Here is a 21,276-nt window from a genome sequence, read left to right as displayed (position 1 = left end):
TATTTGAGTTTATTTCAGCTTTATTTCAGTCAACAACAGCAAGGATCATATTTTATACTGAAATCCGTGTAATGCCATAAAATATTTATTAAGTCTAGGAAGAATACAGTCCCCGCATATTTACTTTAAATCAGATTTAATATTAAATCAGTTCATAATCAACTATTAATTCAAACTCTTAATTTCTAGCACTTGTTTACCATTTTTAAGACAGTGTTATTTTAGCATTATTTATATACTAGTATTTATTAATATTTTGATTTAGCTTATATTTTTCACTTATATTTAAGTTAAAGTTTAAGCAACTCTTTTTGTTTTAATTTATTTGAATTTCAGTTTTTTTTAGTACTTCATATTAAACTTATTTCAGTTAATTTAAATTGGTCTCATAAATGTTTACCTTAAAGTTATTCATCTACATTATTCATCTACAGTAATATTTATATTTTATTTTATTTTATTTCCGCTTCATTTCAATTACTAAAAAAACATTTTTAATAATTTTGGTTAAAATAACATGACTTGTTCAAGGACTATAATTTATCCTGAGATGTGTGTAATGCTATTTCCCATTCAGTCGGTCACTCAGAGTCACGTCGGATGACTGACGAAATTGGGATCTCGCCAGAGAGACCAATCCACTTCGAGTGTAACTAAACGAGCCAATCGATATTGGCCTGCGATCATTGCATCCAGCTGCCGCTGATCACAGCGCGAATATAAGAGGCAGCAGGTGCACCGCATTAATTCATCCTTTCGCTTCGGAGCCGAGCGGTAGTGGTTGAAACTACTGCTTTCCCTTTCCACAGAGAGTGTTCTGCTGGCGTTACGGCGCAGCAGCGGTGGTCACGTCGTACGGGAGAGAAAGATCATCTTCCTCCTGACAGCCACACTAGGAGTGTGCGTTGGCCAGCTCCCCTGTGTGCTTCAGGACTAAAAGAGCATTTCTCTAAAAGAGTAACATGGGTGATCACGTCTTTTTAAAGGTGTCTTATCACCCGTGCGTTTCTGAATGTGGTCGTTTCCTGGCGCCTCAGGACGGTCACAATCGCTGCCTTGTGTGTCTGGGCATTCAGCACGCTGAAGAAGCTTTCATGGATGGTTCATGCTTTTCTTGTGAGGACATGACCATCTCGGAGTTGCACAGAAGACTCCACTATGTCAAGCATGGCGGAGTCCCTCTGCCGCGATCCAGCGTTCGTACCGGCACCCGGGGCGCTGCTGCGTCCGGTGGAGTCAGAGTTGATTGAGGATTACGGTGAGGGCTTCCCCAAGAGGAGTTCCTCCCCCCTCAAGCGCTCCGCAGCAGATGGGGTTGCCGTTGGAGCGGGCTGGGATCTCTGCAGAGAGGAGTACACCTCCCGTTTCCTTCAGTTCTCCCTCTGATGGGGAGGTCAGTGGGGAAGCACGATCTGGTTTTCAGATTTCTGGTTTCCCTTCCTACCCTCTTGGGATTTGGCATTGGTGCTAAGTGAACTACAAACTGCCCCCCTTTGAGCCTTTGCAGTCAGTTGAGTTAAAGTTTCTCTCTATGAAAACCCTACTCCTGACTGCGTTGGCCTCGATCAAGAGGGTGGGGGACCTGCAGGCATTTTCGGTCGACGAATCGTGCCTTGAGTTTGGGCCGGCTGATTCCACTGCAACACTGAGGCCCCGGCTCAGCTATGTGCCCAAAGTTCCTACCACTCCCTTCAGGGACCAGGTAGTGAACCTGCAAGTGCTGCCCCTGGAGGAGGCAGACCCAGCCCTAGCTTTGCTCTGTCCTGTACGTGCACTGCGACAGTACGTGGATAGAACTCAGAGCTTCAGGACCTCAGAACAGCTCTTTGTCTGTTACGGAGGACAGCAAAAGGGGAAGGTTGTCTCCAAGCAGAGGATGGCCCACTGGATAGTGGATGCCATCACCTTGGCCTATGAAGCACAAGGTGTGCCCTGCCCGCTCAGGTTGCATGCTCACTCCACTAGGGGTGTCGCATCGTCCTGGGCGCTGGCTCATGGTGCCTCGCTAGCAGACATCTGTAGAGCTGCGGGTTGGGCGACTCCCAACATGTTCGCTAGGTTTTATAGCCTACGTGTCAAACCGGTTTCCTCCTGTGTTCTCACCTCAAACGGGTAGTGGCACAGAGAGGCCCGGCTCAGAGTCGGCTTGCGGCGTCCTTGCGCCTAATTCTCCAGAGAGTTCCTTAACCAGGCAAACCCTGTCGAGTCCTCCAGCACTCTGGCGTCCGGACGTGGCGGAGCGTCCGACGCCAGGCCTTCAGCCAATGACTTCTTGAAATCTCATGTGAGGCTAGTGCCAATATGAGAGACCCTGCCGGGATCCCATATGTGTATTCCACGGTATGCTTAATAGAGCAGAATGCTAATAGAATAAAATGTTTCCCCTGGCAGACCATGTTCTGCCATCTTTAATGGTGCAGCCTAAGCCATCTCAGAGACTTCCATGTGCAATATGGCCCTACGGGGTTACTTCACATGTCTAAAATGTCACTTAACCCCCTCTGGGAGGAGATGACTCCGCAGTGCGCCTCTTCCAAGCGGAAGGGCATGCTTCCCAGTGTTGTCCAAGTCCTACTGTTTGGGTTGCTCAAGGAACAACAGTAGTTGACCTTCTATGTGTAGATCCCGGTCCTATCATCTGCCTGATAGGAAGGGTCAGGAGGCCTACACAGGGCACTGGAAGGGGCAGTTCCTGTGGCGCTTGGTAGGGATCCCAATTTCGTCGGTCATCCGACGTGACTCGGAGTGACCGACTGAATGGGAACGTCTCGGTTATGTATGTAACCCTAGTTCCCTGAAGGAGGGAACGGAGACGTCACGTCCCATCGCCACAGTCGCTGTACCACCGCTGAGCTGCCGGGTCTCCGGCTCGGCTCCTCAGCAAAAGCATGAATTAATGCGGCGCACCTGCTGCCTCTTATAATCACGCTGTGATCAGCGGCAGCTGGATGCAATGATTGCATGCCAGTGTCCATTGGCTCATTTAGTTACACTCAAAGTGGATTGGTCTCTCTGGTGAGATCCCAATTTCGTCGGTCATCCGATGTGACGTCTCCATTCCCTCCTTCAGGGAAAGAGGGTTACATACGTAACCAAGACGAAAACATGTATGAAAGAGTCCAGGAAAAGTACAATAATTGAATATTAAATCAGTCCAGTTTGGATGTCACCTGTGACCTCCAGGTTGACCGAATCCTGCTCATAATTTTCTCCCAGGGCGACGTGGCACCGGAAGCTCCCGGAGTCGTTAGAGCGGAGCTGGGAAAGCGCCAGCGAGGCGTTGAGCGGGTCGGCCGAGTATCCGGGCAGACTGACCCGACCTGCATACGCCCGGTGCACCCTGACCACCCCGTCCCGGGCCGACAGCACCGTCCGCTCCTGCGCTCCGGAGCCGTGGCTCCAGCGGATGAAGGGGCCGTGTCCCGGGAGCAAGGCGGCCGGAAGGGAGAACACACACGGGAGCAGAGTGGAGCCAGATAACGGGCAGCGCAGGGGCGGATGGGTCACTCTCCGCACCGTCGCCGGAGTCTGGGCTAGAGTCAACCCTGAGAAAACAGAGAGAAAAACGAACAGAGTCAGGTTTGAAGGTGGAGTGTACAACGTTTGCTGTGTTGAAATGGTCTCTGGTGTCTCAGGTTAATGTTCAGAGTCAATAATTACCTAAAACAGTATCTTAAAATAGCTATTTAACAGCATTATTTAAATTCAAAATATTAAAAAAAATACACACACACACACATACACACACTCTTAAAAATAAAGGAGCTTCAAAAGGTTATTCACAGCGATGCCATAGAAGAACCATTTTTGGTCCCACAAAGAACCATTCATTCAAAAGGTTCTTTAAAGAACCATCCCTTTCTGACCTTTTTATAATCTGAAGAACCTTCTTTCAACACAAAGTCTTTTGTGAAACAGAAAGGTTCTTCAGATGTTAAAGGATCTTTATGGAACCATTTAGACAAAAAGGTTCTTCTATGGCATCATGAAGCACCTTATTTTTAAGAGTATATATATATATATTTTTAATAGTTTAGTTGTTTCAAATACTATGTCTACATAGTTTCTATTTATTATTAGTTTCAGTTATTTTATTAAATGAGCAAATGAGAAATGAAATAAAATCAGTTTTAAGTACTAAAATAACCAAAACTAAAATAAGTTTTATTTTATTCTATTCCAGTCAACATTTATTTCAAGTAATGAATATTTTTATGGTTTTAGTTTATTAAATATTATTTTTTAGTTATTTTACTAAAAGAGCAAACGAAAAATTAAATACAATTAAAACTAAAATAAAAATAAATAATTTTTTTAGTTAACATTTATTTTATTTCAAGCAATGAAAAAGATTTTTATGGTTTTAGAGTTTAATTATTTTAGTTATTGTACTAAATGAGCAAATGAGAAATTGAATAAAATAAATATGAAATACCAAAATTGCTACAAGTAAAATAAAGGTTTTCTTTTATGTTAACATTTATTTTGTTTCAAGTAATAAATGCTTTTATGGTTTAAGATTTCATTCATTATTATTTTTAGTTATTTTAATTTAAACTAAATAAATTAAAAATGTTGGCTTGACAAGTTGCTGAAATAAAATAAATCTTAAGTACTAAAATTAATAGTAGTCAAGTAGTTCCTTGAGTTATTATATTTTGATGAAAGACTATGAAGACATATTTCAACACATGCACTGATGAATCATTCATCATTCTGTTGAATATGAGTGTGATTTAAGGAAGCAAATGCGACCCTTTTTTATTTGACATCAAGAGAAATTCAGATTTTTTTAGATGTGATGCACACAAGGAAAAGCCAGTTCACTGTTCCTCATAAAACCTGATGGATTATTACAGCAAAAGTCTTTGTATCGTCCTCAAACACAGAAAACACATGAATAATATTTGTTCTCGAGCCCGAGCGTCTGCTCTGGATCTCAGCGCAGTTCATTAAAACACTTCAGAGCTGTGAGAGGAACAACAGAAAGATGAAGCTTCAGCTCCCAAACCGACACTCAAGTGAATTTGTTCTTCTAACAATGGGAGAGCTTTCGAAACGAAAAAAAAATGTTTTACAGCTGAACTCGCTCGTATGAGCTGGATCTCAGTCTGATGTGTGTTCATGTGCATCTGAAGCTTTTTAGTTATCTGTCAGCTTCACTCTCAGTTCATCCCAGCAGATGAATCAGAATAAACACTGTAAATACAGTAGGAGGCTTTGTTGTCTAAAAGCTAATTGTATACGTGACCCTGGACCACAAAACCAGTCATAAGCGTCAATTTTTTGAAATTGAGATTTATACATCATCTGAAAGCTGAATGAAGAAGCTTTCCATTGATGTATGGTTTGCTAGGATAGGACAATATTTGGCTGAGATGCAACTATTTGAAAATCTGGAATCTGAGGGTGCAAAAAAATACAAATATTGAGAAAATCACCTTTAAAGTTGTTTAAATGAAGTTCTTAGCAATGCATATTACTAATCAAAAATTAAGTTTTGATATACAGTAGGAAATTTGATTTGATCCTAATGATTTTTGGCATAAAAGAAAAATCAATAATTTTGACCCATACACTGTATTTTTGGCTTTTGCTACAAATATACCCCAGCGACTTCAGACTGCTTTTGTGCTCCAGGGTCTCACATGTAAATATAAAGGTATCCTGCACAACTCCAATAATCTAACCCCAAGAAAAGAGAGATCCACTAAATCTGAACATGCAACACCATTATTCAGTCAATTACTGGAAAACAACACATTTTATTTTATACTCCAGGTTATTTATAACTCAAGTATGGACAGCAGTTGGCATGTTTTCAGTCAATCATTTCAACCTCTTTCATTCCCCAGCCTTTAAAACTGTGTACAGTAATACAGTCTTTTGATTTTGAAGAGGATTTCAAATGTGAAGCTTATATTTTTGTTAAAGATGTCAAGTGAAACCTCATAGTCATGGAACAAGTCAAAAATGCACACTACCGTTTAAAAGTTTGGCATCTGTAAGAAGTTAATATTTTTGTTCTGCAAAGATGCATTAAATTGATCAAAAGTGACAGTAAAGACTTCTATTTCAAATAAATGCTATTGAAATTTCTATTCATTATGAATCCTGAAAAATAAAATGCATGTTTCCACAAACATATTTGTTAGTTAAACTGTTTTCAACATTGATAATAATCCAAAATGTTTCTTGAGCAGCAAATCAGCATATTATTATGATTTCTGAAGAATCATGTGATGCTGAAAATTCAGCTTTGATCACAGAAATAAATGACATTTTAACAGATATTCACATAGAAAACAGCTATTTGAAATTACAATATTTAAATTTTACAGATTTTACTGTATTTTTCGATCAAATAAATGCACCCTTGGTGATTTATATTAAAAGTCTGACAGAGACCCTATCACAGCAGTTACGGTTATGGTTATATTGTCAAAACACTGTGATAGTTGTGTATGTTTAACATTTATTTGTGATGAACTGCCTGCTAGGCTTGCGTTGTAAGTGCATTACTGTAAACATTTCCCACTGGTTTTTACACACAGATGCAGTCCACAGATATATGCAAATGTGAATAACCTGGAATATTGCTTTAAGTGAGAAGGGAAGATGAACAGACGATCTAATCTCCCAAATCCACGCTCTTCGCTGCAACCTCAAGCTGTAGCAGGAAACGCATAGAAAATCAATTGCAGCTCTTCATTCCATATGGATTTAGGGATGAGTGTATATCCCAGCATTTGAATAGTGATATAAGTGATAAAAGCTCAAATCTGCATTTAGATGGTCTCCATACACCCCCCACGGCTTTGTTTTTGTCAATTCATTTTCAAGTCATTTTCCTTCCTAATGAGACGTAACTCAAACACGTACGGCTGAATTTCACCAAAACACAGAAGAAACCCAAAGAAATCAACGAAGTCCATAAATTATCATTAGCATAATGTGGATTATAATTACTGTATGTAATGTTTTTACTGTATTTGATTAAACAACTTTATTTAAATGTGTATAAATTAAAGGCAGTAAAACAAATACTACAAATATGAAAATATAATTTACATTTATTTATATCCTTGTGATTTTATTATAAATGTTTAATAACTCAATGTATTATAATCGTTTTACAATAATTGCATTCATTTTTATATTTAATATATTAGTCATGATATATCAGTTTGTATGTTTTGTTTTTAAATCAGTATAAAGGCATTAATTTATTTAATACCATTTATACACACACATATACATACGATACAAGTTTTAGAACAATAATATTTGTAATGTTTTTTAAAGAAGTCTCTTCTGCTCACCAAGCCTGCATTTATTTGACCCAAAGTACAGAAAAACAGTACAATTTTGAAATATTTTTACTATTTAAGATAACAGCTTTCTATTTGAATATTAAAATGTAATTTATATAAACACTATATATTATTTATTATATAATTTGTAATTTATATAACTGAATGAATTTTAAAAAGTATAAAAGTTAAAGTATATACTGTATATATTTTATTAATTTATGCATTTATATATCCATTTATTTTCATTTTTAATATTAATTTTGATTTTAATCTTAATTTTAGGGTGACATATGAGCTGTTGATGTAGTTGCTCATATAGCAAACATGAGAATACAGGACAATCACATTTACACACGTCACACAATCAATCCCACCAGTGGCTTTCATAAATAAGATGCCATCGGACACAGTGGGTAATACACACTCTCTCTCTCTCTCACACACTTCTAACAGACTCCCAGAGGGGGGTTACATTTGAATGTATTAAGTGAATAACCTTTCCAGCTCCACACACACACACACACACACACACAGCAGCACCTGCAGTAGTTTACACCTCTCAGCCTCACCATCATAACCATGGCAACCACTGCTCAGTAACCAGGAGCGACGGGAGGACGGGGGTTTGCTGCTCGGCTCGATATACGCTAAATCTGATTCCAGTCGCTGCCGTCCAAACAACACAAAACACTGCTGATCTGCCTCACAGGACCAACGCTGATCCAAAACACAAGCAGCAGAATCATGTCGCCTACTAAGACACCTCGCTAGGGCCAAAATCACATGTTATGGCAGAAATGCATGTCCATTGTGATAAAGGCAATGCCAGAATCAGTGTGGTTGTTGTTAACTAAAACTTAAATGAAAACTACAAATGTCACCTTAGCAACTAAATAAAATATAATAATCTTAAATTGAAGTACTAAAATTACTCAAATTTAGTTAAAGCTAAATAAAAATCTATTCATAAAAAACTACTAAAATTAAAGCACTGTTTACATTGAATTACGAAAAATGACTAAAACTGAAATAAATATAAATTAAAGCTACATTTTTCAAATAAAAAAAATTTATAAAAAAGGACAAAAGCCCATAAAATTACTAAAACTTTGGCAGCTAACTGAAAATAAAATCAGTTCAATCTGAAGCACTAAAATTACTAAAATTAAGCTAAAATACATCAATTAAAGCTAAAAAAACACTTAAAAAAAGGACAAACTTAAACTTATTTTATTTCAGTTTCAGTTATTTCTAAGTATTAAAATGAATAAAACAAACAGAAAAATAAATAAATGAAAGAAAAAAAAGTGTTCATAAACTACAAAAAAAAAAAAAGACAAACTTAGAAATGTTGCTTTGGCAACTAATTAAAATAAAATAAGTTGAAGTACTAAAACAATAATATAATTTAATTTATAATATAATTTAAAGCTAAATGAAAATATATTGATTTAAAAAACTACTAGAAAGGACAAAAGCACATAAAAAAGGACTAAATGTTGCCTTGGCAAGTAACTGACATAAATCTTAATACTTAAACTTGAAATTTTAAGTTTAAGATTAAGTACTAAAATGAAAACGGAAATAAACAAAGCTAAATATAAAAAAAAACGAATAAAAAGGATAAAAGCACAAAATTACTAAAACTTAAATTAAAATAAAAAATAAAAATATATAAAAAATAAAAGTTATTTCCAAATATTAATAAATACTATTTAAATAATACTAAAATAGTACTGCCCTGAATGCTTGAGATGCAGGATGAATCAAGAAATGTTGATTTAAAAAAAATCTTGCCAATAAGCATCAATAGAAACTGGTCGATTTTACCAAATATTTGCATGTTCTGTCAATTTTACACATGAAGCGCTATATAAATCAGTTCAGTTGCAGTCAGGATGACTGTGTGTGTGTGTGTGTGTGTGTGTGTGTGTGTAAGAGAAGAACAGAGTGTTTTTGTGAGCAGATGTGGCACTTTATTGCAAAGGAAGGAAATAATTAATTTCCCCTGTACCCTTTCATTTCTCAGATACACTTTCATGGCAATCTGACTTTCTTTTTCAATCAGACTGATGCAGATGTGCTTGTGTGTGTGTGTGTGTATATATAATCAATCCTCTGTTCTTCAACAGTCTGGGCTACTTGGAAACTAGATTTGTATATTTTCTGAGGAGAATATGAGTGTGTCTGCCTGTGCCGTGATGCTGGGAGCTCCAGGCCAAACTCCAAATCTCTCTGATATACTGGTCTCGAGATACGCCTCATAAACAGAATAAAAATACAGCAGTAAAAAGCTGCGATTCACCAAACAATCGTTTGCTATAAAAACAACATAATGCCTTGCAGGAACTTCTGAGAGGTCAATGGGGACCAGAAACAGTTTTGTTACTCACATACTTCCAAATATCATCTTTGTTCAACAGAAGAAAGAAACTCTTTCAGGTTTAGAACAACATGAGGGCGAGTAAACGATAGAATTAGCACTTTTGAGGGGAACTATTCCTTCAAGACAAAATAAAAAAAAAAAGAAATTCTGTAAATTATCTTCTTAAACTCATCATAAATAAATAGAATAACCTCCAAATTGTCTTAAAAGTTATAATTACGTAACGTAACTTTGAGGTGTTTTCATGGAGTTGATCAGCAAATCATAAAAACGAAAAATGTTTTTACGAAAAATTTTCAAGAAATGCACAAAAGAATATTCTTACAAACTTAACGAATTAAGAACAGAATATTCGAAGTGTCTGGTCGCAGAGTTTTCGAAAATTAAAACTGAAATAATATAAATTAAAGCTAAATCGAAACATAAAATAAACGAAGACTAATTAAAAAAAGCATTTATAATTGGATGGATTATTATATATCGGATTGATCAATATTTTTTACCTTTTTTTTTTTATTTGTGAAAAATATTGCAAAAGGCCTACAGGATCAAAAAAATTGCCATCTAAATAAATCAGAGAATTTTACAGATTCATTTTTTTCATAGTTATCCATTTTCAAATCATTTCTAATTTATGATAATATTATATAAAACAAATATCAACTTAATTTCAGCAATTGTTATGCATGTGTTTGACTATCTTTAAATTAAACAGTGTAATGCATTAACAAATGTTAACTAATATAACCTTATTGTAAAGTGTTACCATAATTTTGAAAGTGTTTTTTGTAAATACAATGAAAATCAATGGGGTTTTTTTCTTACACAGAAAAAAGAAAGTCACAGGGTTATTGCTTTAAGTTAACAGTTTTCACATTTAACTAGTAGTCTCTCAGTGAACAGCAGCTTTGTGTCTGTGGTATATCTCGAGGTCCGTTCTAAAGAGGGCAGGTCTGAGTGTACAGGGGGCATAAATCGTCCTGGCAGGAGGGAGTGATTTCCCATCATCCTTCAAAGCGGCCACCCATCGCTAAAGAGCCTAATGAAAGAGCCGCTGACTGAAGCTGCCAGTGAAAACATTTGGCCTATGAAGCATTCTGCGGTCGCTCATACACACACACACTGATGCGTTTAAGCGGTAGGAGGGCTGCTCTGAGGTGACGGACGGCTTACGTGCGTTCAGGCCTGACGGAGATATTCAGCACGAACACAAAGAAGCTGCCAGAGAATCAGCATCTACAGCCTGCAGTTACACGCTGCTCGCTCCTGACACGCATTACACTCCACGCACACATGAGCCACATGCACTTTTCTCCTGTAATACTACAAGCATGAGGTTTTGAGGAGAATTCTCATTGGAGCTATACAATTTAGTGTTGTTTTAGTATCATTAAATAGTTTATTAATATTTTTAATTGTTTGAATTTTTTATTTTAGTCAAAGTGACTCTGGACCACAAAACCAGTCTTTTTTCGAAATTGAGATGTATGCATCATCTGAAAGTTGAATAAATAATCTTTCCATTGATGTATGGTTTGTTATGATACGACAATATTTGGCTGAGATACAACTATTTGAAAATCTGGAATCTGAGGGTGCAAAATATCTAAATATTGAGAAAATCGCCTTTAAAGTTGTCCAAATGAAGTTCTTAGCAATGCATATTACTAATCAAAAATTAAGTTTTGATATATTTATGGTAAGAAATTTATAAAATATCTTCATGGAACATCCTAATGATTTTTGGCATAAAAGAAAAATCTATAATCTTGACCCATATTGTTGGCTATTGCTACAAATACAGTATACCCCAGCGACTTAAGATTGGTTTTGTGGTCCAGGGTCACAATTTTGTTTGAATTAGCTTTTATTTTATGTTTTCATTTTAGTTTAACATAATATTTTTAAAATATGTCTGTATAGTTTTTATTATTTATTTCATTATTAGGTTTTATTTATTTTAGTACTCAACTTAAACTAAACAGTAATGAGAAATGCTGCTTTGTTAACTGAAATAAAATAAGTTCTTTTTTTTTATATTTGTTTTAAGTTGACGTTTATTTTATTTCAAATAATAATGAATTTAGTTTGAGTTAACGGTCATGATGAAAAACGCTTGTCAATGACCTTTTTTACATGACTAAGACAAGACATTGACGAGATAAAACCAATATAACTTAACAACTGTACGCAATATTCTTTACAAAAGACAAGACCGAATTTGTTTATATATAAATGTAGAAATCTCCCTTTTTTTTGTCTACAACAAAAAAAGAGGAGACAAAATATAGATTTTTATTTTATATTTCTACATTACAATTGCTGTTTTAACAGTAAAAAGTGTTAATTTACGATAAAAAATATATATATAATACAGGAAATTCACAATTTTTTAATTTGTGCTTACCTCAAGGTGCAATAATTTTGTTGAAACGTAAAAAGAAATTCTCAAATGACTAATAACTGCAATTATAATTTGGAGCAAAATAACTGTGATTATGCATTTAACAATTATCATGAAGCACAGCTAACTAAAATATGACTAAATGTCAACAGTTTTCTTTAAATGTCCAGACATTGTCACTAAAATATTAATCTCAGGTATAAATAGTGGTGAGTTCTTAAATTTTGTCTGTCTGTCATCGTCATCATCAAGAAAACCTTTTTCTTTTGTGTTCATGTACAGATGAAATAAGGAACAGGTTTGGAACTTAAGCAGAAAATCCAGAAAAATCGTAGCCTATTTAGCCTTGAATATGGTGTTGGACAACAGGAGGGCCTTTGAGTCAAACAGGTTGAGAACCACTGATATTGTAGTTATTACCTTCACAACATGCTCTTTCCAGCTGTTACTGAATGCAAGAACATGACCTGTGTGAACCGCCCTGTACGCATGAGGTCCCGTTTGCTTCTAATGCATTTAAGAGAGAAAGAGTGAACCAGAACTCACCACATTCTGCTGAGAACACAAGCAGAACCACAAGAACCTGCAGCCCAGCAGCACCGACACACACCATCCTGTGTAGAGAGCACAGAAGAGACAAAGAGAAGGGGAAAACCATGAGATTCATAACAGAAAAACAATAGGTTTCAGTTTCCATAGATATACTATGTACTTCACTGACAATGGGAAATTAAACACTTTTGAGTATGTACTAAAACAGTAGTACAGTTTTGGGAAGTACTGCCATGCCATGCATACTATAGTAGTTCACCTGTTCATATAATCAGAGTATAAAGAAGGTAAACAGAGGACTATTCAGGTTATATCTTGGGTTTAAGATCAAGATGATATATTAACAAAGTCAATTCTGACTTTAAAATTAATCTGGTTAACATGAAGCAGTATTTAAAATGTACTAAATGTAGGACTCTATGATTTCCACGATCCGGACGGAATTGCAGAATCCATTAATAAAAATAGAACTTACTGTACAACGTGGAATGTCATGGAATTTGTCAAATTTTGGAACAAATCAAAAGATGGTCAGTGCACTTAAATCAAGTGACATGGACACTAGTTAATATTAATATAAAATAATATTACTAAATTAATGTTTTATGCCTTTTAATTAAAAAAATCAGAGGGCCCTATTATAGCAAACAAATTAAATTAATTAGTTTTTATGAATTTAATTAATTAGACATGTTTTTTTATTATTAACATTTAATTAAACCATTAAAATGGAATCCAGAAAAATTAAAACAGAATTTGAAAAAAAAAAAAAAACAAGTGTTTCAGAAAAAAATTACATTTCATAGGGCCCTAAAAATTGTTACACTTTTAATAAATTGCTATTAAATTGTATATTTCATTTTTCAATAAATTAGACATGCTTTTTGATTAATAAAATGTAGTTTAACCATTTAAAGTCCACAAACAGAATCCAGAAAAATTAAAATAGAAAATAAACGAATTTGGAAAAAAACTCAAATTTAATAGGGCCTTAAAAATGTGGTGACAATCAAACACACCCTGACCTTTCCTGCATTCACATGCACACAAAAATACAAGTGCACTAATATTTTAAGAAGAAAAGTAAACAAAAGAAACACAGCGTGGGGTTTATTAGGCGGACTGTGTGTCCTTTATAAAGGATATGAAGGAGAATATGAATATTAATGCAGTGGCAGGATGCTGTTTTTTTGTAATCCAGCACTAGCCACCCGTCAGACACACCACCAACAACACTCTCAGAATAGCAATCAGTTTACTGAACTTCCCCACTCTGTATGTCTCTCTCAGTGGGTGGTCTGTCTTTCAGTATCCTTCACACCGTCTCTAACACTCACACAGGAAACGTCTGGCTTCTGGATAATTTCCCCATTATATTCTATTCTTTTAAGTGTAATGAAACACATTAACACTCGCCCACACAGCAGCGCAAACCAGCTACAACCAGAATACCACACCAATCACTTAGGAACACCCTAGCGACCACCCAGAACAACCTAGAAACACCCCAATGACCACTCAAATAACCCCCTAACACTCATGTTTTTATCATCCTCCTAGCAACCAACTATAACACTCCATCAACCACCCAGCAATACCCTAATGACCCAGAACCCCTTAGTAGCTACTTAGCAACACCCTAGAAGCCATCCAGCAATACCCTAGTAACCCCTAGAATACCTCAGTAATTGCTAAGCAACACCCTTGTGACCACCCAGAACACCATAACCACCTAGCAATACCCTAGTAACCCCTAGAATCCCTTAGTAATTACTTAGCAACACCCTAGCGACTACCCAGAACCTCCTAGTAGCTTAGCAACACCCTAGTGTTCACCCAGAGCACCATAACCACCTAGTAATATCCTAGTAACCCCTAGAATCCTTAGCAATAGCTTAGCAACATTGTAGCAACCACCCAAAACACCTTGCAATACCCTAGTAACCCCCAGAAACCCTTAGTAACTGTTTAGTAACACCCTAGCGTCCACCCAGAACACATTAACCACCTAGCAATACACTAGTAAACCCCAGAATTCCCTAATAATAGCTTAGCAACACCTTAGCGACTACCTAAAACACCATTACCACCTAGCAATACACTAACAACCCCCAGAATTCCCTAGTAACCTCTTAGCAACACCTTAGCGGCTACCCAAAAACACTATTACCACCTAGAAATATCCTAGTAAACCCCACAAACCACTAGTAACTGCTTAGCAACACTTTAATAACGACCCAGAACACATTAACCACATAGAAATACCCTAGTAACTCCCAGAATCACCCAGTGACTGTTTAGCAACATCCTAGTGACCATCTACTGCCCCAGTAACTGCTAATCAACACCCTAGAGACCACCTAGATCCCCCTAACAACCTTAGTAAGTCCAAAAAAAAAACTAGTAACTGCTTAGCAATACCCTAATGACCACCCAGAACACCATAACCACCTAGCAACACCCTAACGACCGCCTAATATCCCCATTACCCATTTAGCAATACCCCTACTGACCACCCAGAACACCATAACCACCTAGCAACACCCCAACGACCACCTAGTACCCGTTTAGCAACACCCTAACGACCACCCAGAACACCATAACCACCCAGCAACACCCTAGCGACCACCTAGTACCCACAGTACCCATTTTGCAACACCATAGCGACCCTAAAGACCACCTAGTAACCCCAGTACCCATTTCGCAACACCCTAGCGACCACCCAGAAAACCATAACCACCTAGCAACACCCTAACGACCACCTAGTAACCCCAGTACCCATTTAGCAACACCCTAGCAACCACCTAGTACCCCCAGTACCCATTTAGCAACACCCTAGCGACCACCCAGAACACCATAAGCACCCAGCAACACCTCTAGCGACCACCTAGTACCCCCAGTACCCATTTCGCAGCACCATAGCGACCCTAACGACCACCTAGTAACCCCAGTACCCATTTCGCAACACCTTAGCGACCACCCAGAACACCATAACCACCTAGCAACACCCTAACGACCACCTAGTACCCGTTTAGCAACACCCTAACGACCACCCAGAACACCATAACCACCTAGCAACACCCTAGCAATCACCTAGTACCCCCAGTACCCATTTCGCAACACCCTAGCGACCACCCAGAACACCATAACCACCTAGCAACACCCTAGCAATCACCTAGTACCCCCAGTACCCGTTTAGCAAAACCCTAGCGACCACCCAGAGCACCTAAGCAATGAATTAGCTAAGAAAAGCTGTTTGGCTCACTTAACTTCATGGGAGTTGTAATGCGCCCGAGTACGAGGATGCCTCAGCAGGGTCACGAGAGTCTGAGAGATCAGGAGGGTGTAAATCTGGTGTCAGTCAGCAGGATGTGTGAAGTGATTTCATGCCCTCTATCTATTATGCATGCGGTGAGGACTCGCTCCCTGATCTCTCTCGACTGGCACCAGCATCCCAACACTCGGCTTACCGCTCACAAACGCTCTGCCAACAGCACCTCCACAGGGAAACATGGAGAGAGGAGGGAAAACGCCAGCATTTAAGAGCCAAACAGCACCAGAGACAGCCAGAGAGAGAGAGAGAGAGAGAGAGAGAAAGACAGAAATAAAAGGGACGGAACACTTATTTACAGGCATGGGAAGGTCGTGCACCAGCTCGGCTCCAGCATTGAAATGTCAGATGAGCTTGTGAGTGAGCGAGCAGCTTTTCTCTGTACTGTAAGCGCAAACTCACTGACGCTCCAAGCATTTAGCATTTCAATTCCTGAAGGATTCGGCAGCGCTTTTGTCAGAGGTGATTTAACTCGTCGGTTAGCTGTGCTATCTAGAGCGGTAACTAGAGACACAGCTGAGGCCGAATCATGAGCGGGACTTTAACAAACTTTGGTACTGGAACTGCAGCATTTATGATAAGCAAACGCGAGCAGGACTGTGTGTTTATGGGATGTATCAAAGCTGTCTCGTAGCCCACGGCTGTTTGATGCAGACTGCAAACTAAAACAACAAGTACACAGATTTTCTTATCAGCCGCCTGCAAACAACAAGCGAGGAAGGCCTAATCACACAATTTCTGGACTAAATGGACAGTTTTTGCCAACATAAGACCAAAATCTGGCACGAAAACAGTGAAGTAGTATATTTACAGTAAATAAAACTACTTAAAAAAAAAAAAGATTAAATAAAATATTTAAAAAATATGATTTTATTCAACAAGGACGCATTAAACTGACCAAAAGTGACAGTACATACATTTATAATGCTGCAAAAAAAATTATATTTCAAAATCCTTTTGAAGAATCCTGAAAAATAAAATGTATCAGTTTCCACAAAAACATGAAAAAAACACAACAGTATATTAGAATGATTTCTGAAGATCATGTGACACTGAAGACTGGAGTAATGATGCTGAAAATACAGATTTGATCACAAGAATAAATGAACATGTATTCACATAGAAAACAGTTATTTGAAACTAAAATAATTTCACAATTACTAGTTTTACTGTATTTTTGATCAAATCAAATTGTTCAAAAACAATTACAAAATCTTACCGACCCCAAACTTTGAAGTGTGTGTGTGAGAGAAAATATTTTTTATATATATATATATATATATATATATATATATGAAACCATACATTCACTTTTCCAAAAAAAGTATAAAAGATAATGTAACTAGTGTAAGTTCAGCAAAAGAAAAAAGTGATAAAAACGACTTATTTTTCACAACAAAATGAGGCACAAGGACTCCTGGAAATAAAAAAAAAATGTAAAAATAAAATTCAGGCTGATATGAAAGACAGGGTATACCATGTTTTATTTTTAAATTATTTATATTTGTTGCTATATGTTTCATTAATGTTTTTATGTGCATCATATCTCTTTCCCCAGTCTTTCAGATCATAAAGGCAGACTACAAATGTTAAAAAGTGAAAGTCACATTCATTTTATCTTAGTCATATTTTTCTCCAGAGTGCTATTCTAAAATATATATTTCTTTCACTCCGATTCATTTTTAAACTTCCCCTTCTTCTGCTTAAGATGCAGCTGAAGGCGCCTCAAAAACAAACAAAAAAAAAGCTCATTGTGTTTATAATCATATAAAGTGACTCAACTGACATTTCAGACAAATATCACAGCATTTCTCAGCCTGTCTGACATATAGCTTGTTCTGCAAGCTGTCAATCAGACGTCTTTATCATATCTTGTTGTTTTATTGCTCAGATATGTTGTGCGTTCATAGCTTTCATATCGAATCTTTCTCTTAAACTCTTAAAGAGAAACAAATGATTTAAGTATGTCATCCAGTAAGAGTATAGAGCTTTAAAATGAATGTTGAAAGCAGCTCAGATCATTGGATGAGAAATGTTTGAGTTCATATTGAGACTCGCTGTTTACATCTTCAGCCAAATCCTCCCATAGTGCACTGCAGGGTGTATGCGATCACATATTAGATTTGTTGCTCTCTCTAAACTGAATCTGTCTAACACACTAGCGCTGGAGAGGCTGTTAACTAAAAGTAACAGCGCTACTAACATTTGTCAGCGTGACAGTAGCTTATCTGTGAAAAATGCAGCTTCTCCAGCAACAAGCTGCTTTACTGACGAGGCTGTGTAGCTTTTGCTGTTTATGTCACGTTGTGTTGCACAGAGCGAGCTGATCAGTAATCAAACACAAATCCTCTCTATCAGTCTGATTTATTTTAGTAAAGCGACTCATTCGGATGAATAATGTCAATTAATCAGTATAAACAACTTACTGATTCATTTGAGCCATTGTTCAGTGGTATTTCCAGAGGTCCTTTTGCCTCATTTTGTTGTGAAACTAGTAGTTTTTAAATCACATTTTTTTTTTTTTTTAGAGTTTTGAATAAAACAAACTAGTAACTGTTTTAAAACGTGTTTTAAAAGAAAATACAATTTCAGTCTTTCTACTTCAAAAATCCACATCTAATTCAATGCGTTTCTTGCGTTTCTTTGTAATTATTTGAAATGTACTACAATTTCTGAGTCAAAATTGCTTACATTTCAATTTTTAGAGTGTTATATAACAAATAAAACTTTTATTATTTGTATTTAATGGAAATGTGTGATTTCAATTTTGAAGATGTCACCTCATTATTTTCATGCCAGATAAATATAATGTAAATATAATATTAAATGATTGCGTTGAAATGTTTTCACAGAATATATATATATATATATATATATATATATATATATATATATATATATATATATATATATATATATATATATATATATATATATATATATATATATTTTTTTTTTTTTTTTTTTTTTTTTTTTTCCCATCAAGGATGCATTAAATTGATCAAAAATGATGATAAACATGTAAAGGATTAAAGTAATGCTCCACAGGACTTCCATTTAAAATTCTCTTTTCAACTTTCTATACAATCAAAGAATCCTGAAAAATAAAATGTATCAAACCTATAGCAATTAGAAAATCAGTATATTATAATGATTTCTGAAGATCATGTGACACTGAAGACTGGAGTAATGATGCTGAAAATACAGCTGCACATCACAGAAATAAATTACATTTTAAAACATATTCACATAGAAACAGTTGTTGTTACGGTCAAAGTTTTTGTTGCCATTATTTTGTGGGTGTTGGTGTTTCCCACAAAACATCTTGGTGTTTGGCCGTTAATAAATGGTTAAATTGACGTTCTGCCTCACGTGTCCTTTTTATTTTACTAAACCCCTTCCTGAACGAGCAGTCTATAAGTGGGGTTCGTAACGGTTTTAAAATAATATTTTTATAATTTTTACTGCATTTTTGATCCAATAAATGCAGCCTTGGTGAGCAGAAGAGACTTCTTTCAAAAACATTAAAAATCTTAATTTGTCCAGAAGACTGAATGGTAGTGAATCAGTGCATGATTCTTGGGACAGTCTCTTTCCTTCATTATTTTCTAGCCATTTGTGCACAGAAACCGCTGCACATTATTTGAGTTTCTTCCACACTAGACTATTATTGTGGAATCATGCATCTCAAACTCGCTATGATAAAACCGAAAAACTATGATAGTCTGCCAAACTTCAAGATTCATTATTATCTATCCCCATAGTGGTCAATCTGATCTTTGAGTTAAAGCTGAAAATGAGTTCGTATGAGGTTGGACATGACTGACAGTTCCTCAAGGCCATGACCAATAAAAACTGCTTGACCACAAGCCACCAGCCAATCTGTGTGCTCCGAGTTAAACTCTCATCAGCCTCTCATTGTCAAGCCAATATAAAGCCGCCTTGCATGTCTAACGTCTGTGATGAATTCAGCGGCTCTTAATTCGGCTTGGCATTTTCTGATTAAATCAGCGTCTGTGTTTTCCAGGCCAAACTCCCGCCGCTCAAACACAGTGCTGGCGGCTCGCTCCCCGTGTGACTTCATCAAAGCGAGACGCGGCTGACGCTGAAGCTGGACGATGCAGCTGCAGTAATTGGCGGCCGCTGGATCACTCGCTCTGTGTCGCTGCTGCTTCATGCCGTCGGTGTTTGATTGGTTTGTGTGAGTCTGCGCTCAGTGCCGGTTTGTCTGAGGGAATGAGTGGATGTGAGGACTCCAGCTTCTGGGAAATCAGCAGGTTTAAACACAGAAAGTCATGAAGAGAAACCAGTCTGTGGGCTGAAATCTAAACTTCAAACCAGCTCTAGAAACTGAAAATATTGCCAGTGCAAGATGCATTTAATTAGATGTTTTTCATTTGTGTATCAATTTTGTTGATTCATTTATTTACTTTGTATTATTTGACACTTTCTATACTGAAAAGTGTCAATAAAATGGTTTAATCCAGTGTTGTAAATGTAAGCTAAAATCCAGTGCTTTGTTTTGTATCGAGATGTGTGTGTTTTGGTTATTTATAGTTTTTGTTTTATAAAAAAAAAAAAAACATGTCTATATTTTATTTCAGTTTTAGTTATTTACTTTTAGTACTAAATGAAAGTGAGACATGATGCCTTGGAAAACAGCTGAAATAAAATAAGTTTATTTTAAGTAATAAAAAAATGTTTTTTTATGGTTTTAGTTAACTATAATAACCCTGGTTAAAATATAAATATATATATATATATATGGAAAATGTTAAACTAAAATTAAAATTAGAAGAAATAAAAATTAGAAGAAATGTTGCTTTGGCAGCTAACTGAAATAAAATACTGTAAGTTTGAGTTAAAACTGAAAATAAATCTAAAACTTAATGAACTAAAACATGAATAAAAGACAATAGAATAAGAGACACAATTAAAATATTCCAATCATTCAAAATATTAATAAATACTTAAATACTGAAGTGCTAAAATTACTAAAACTAAATAATTCAAAGAGATCATAACATTAATAAACCTTAAGCTGAAACTAAAATGAAAACCAAAATGTAAAAAAATACTATAATAGTACATAATAAAATAACTGGTTCAATCAAAAGTGCATTATTTTACCCAATATTTGTGGTTACAGTGTATTTGTAATCATATTAAATTACTGCATCCTCCCTAGTCAACACAGCTTGTTGCTAAGTGATGCAAATAAGCAAAAAAGCACCATAAACACAAATATTGCATCTTGCTAAGCAGTGTAGTTTTAAACATGTATGAT

At 36.3% G+C, this 21,276-nt stretch overlaps 1 protein-coding gene across 1 annotated transcript in view; it reads right to left on the bottom strand.

Moving 5' to 3' along the window:
* The window catches only part of LOC306845760 (neurocan core protein-like), a gene marked incomplete at its 5' end in the record, with an annotated part of 67,765 nt that extends 47,599 nt beyond the window's left edge, over positions 1 to 20,166 (bottom strand). The window contains 6 exons of the mRNA XM_079378739.1: positions 3,171 to 3,545; positions 7,886 to 8,033; positions 10,826 to 10,887; positions 12,653 to 12,720; positions 15,924 to 15,985; positions 19,945 to 20,166. Coding sequence (XP_079234865.1) covers positions 3,171 to 3,545; positions 7,886 to 8,033; positions 10,826 to 10,887; positions 12,653 to 12,720; positions 15,924 to 15,985; positions 19,945 to 20,166 — 937 coding nt within the window. The remainder of the gene's footprint in view (positions 1 to 3,170; positions 3,546 to 7,885; positions 8,034 to 10,825; positions 10,888 to 12,652; positions 12,721 to 15,923; positions 15,986 to 19,944) is intronic.
* Positions 20,167 to 21,276: the final 1,110 nt, after the last annotated feature.

The sequence above is a fragment of the Barbus barbus genome (assembly GCF_936440315.1).
Source record: "Barbus barbus genome assembly, chromosome: 26".
NCBI lineage: Eukaryota > Metazoa > Chordata > Actinopteri > Cypriniformes > Cyprinidae > Barbus > Barbus barbus.
Note: the sequence above shows the minus strand (reverse complement) of the source record. Positions and strands in the feature narration are given on the sequence as shown.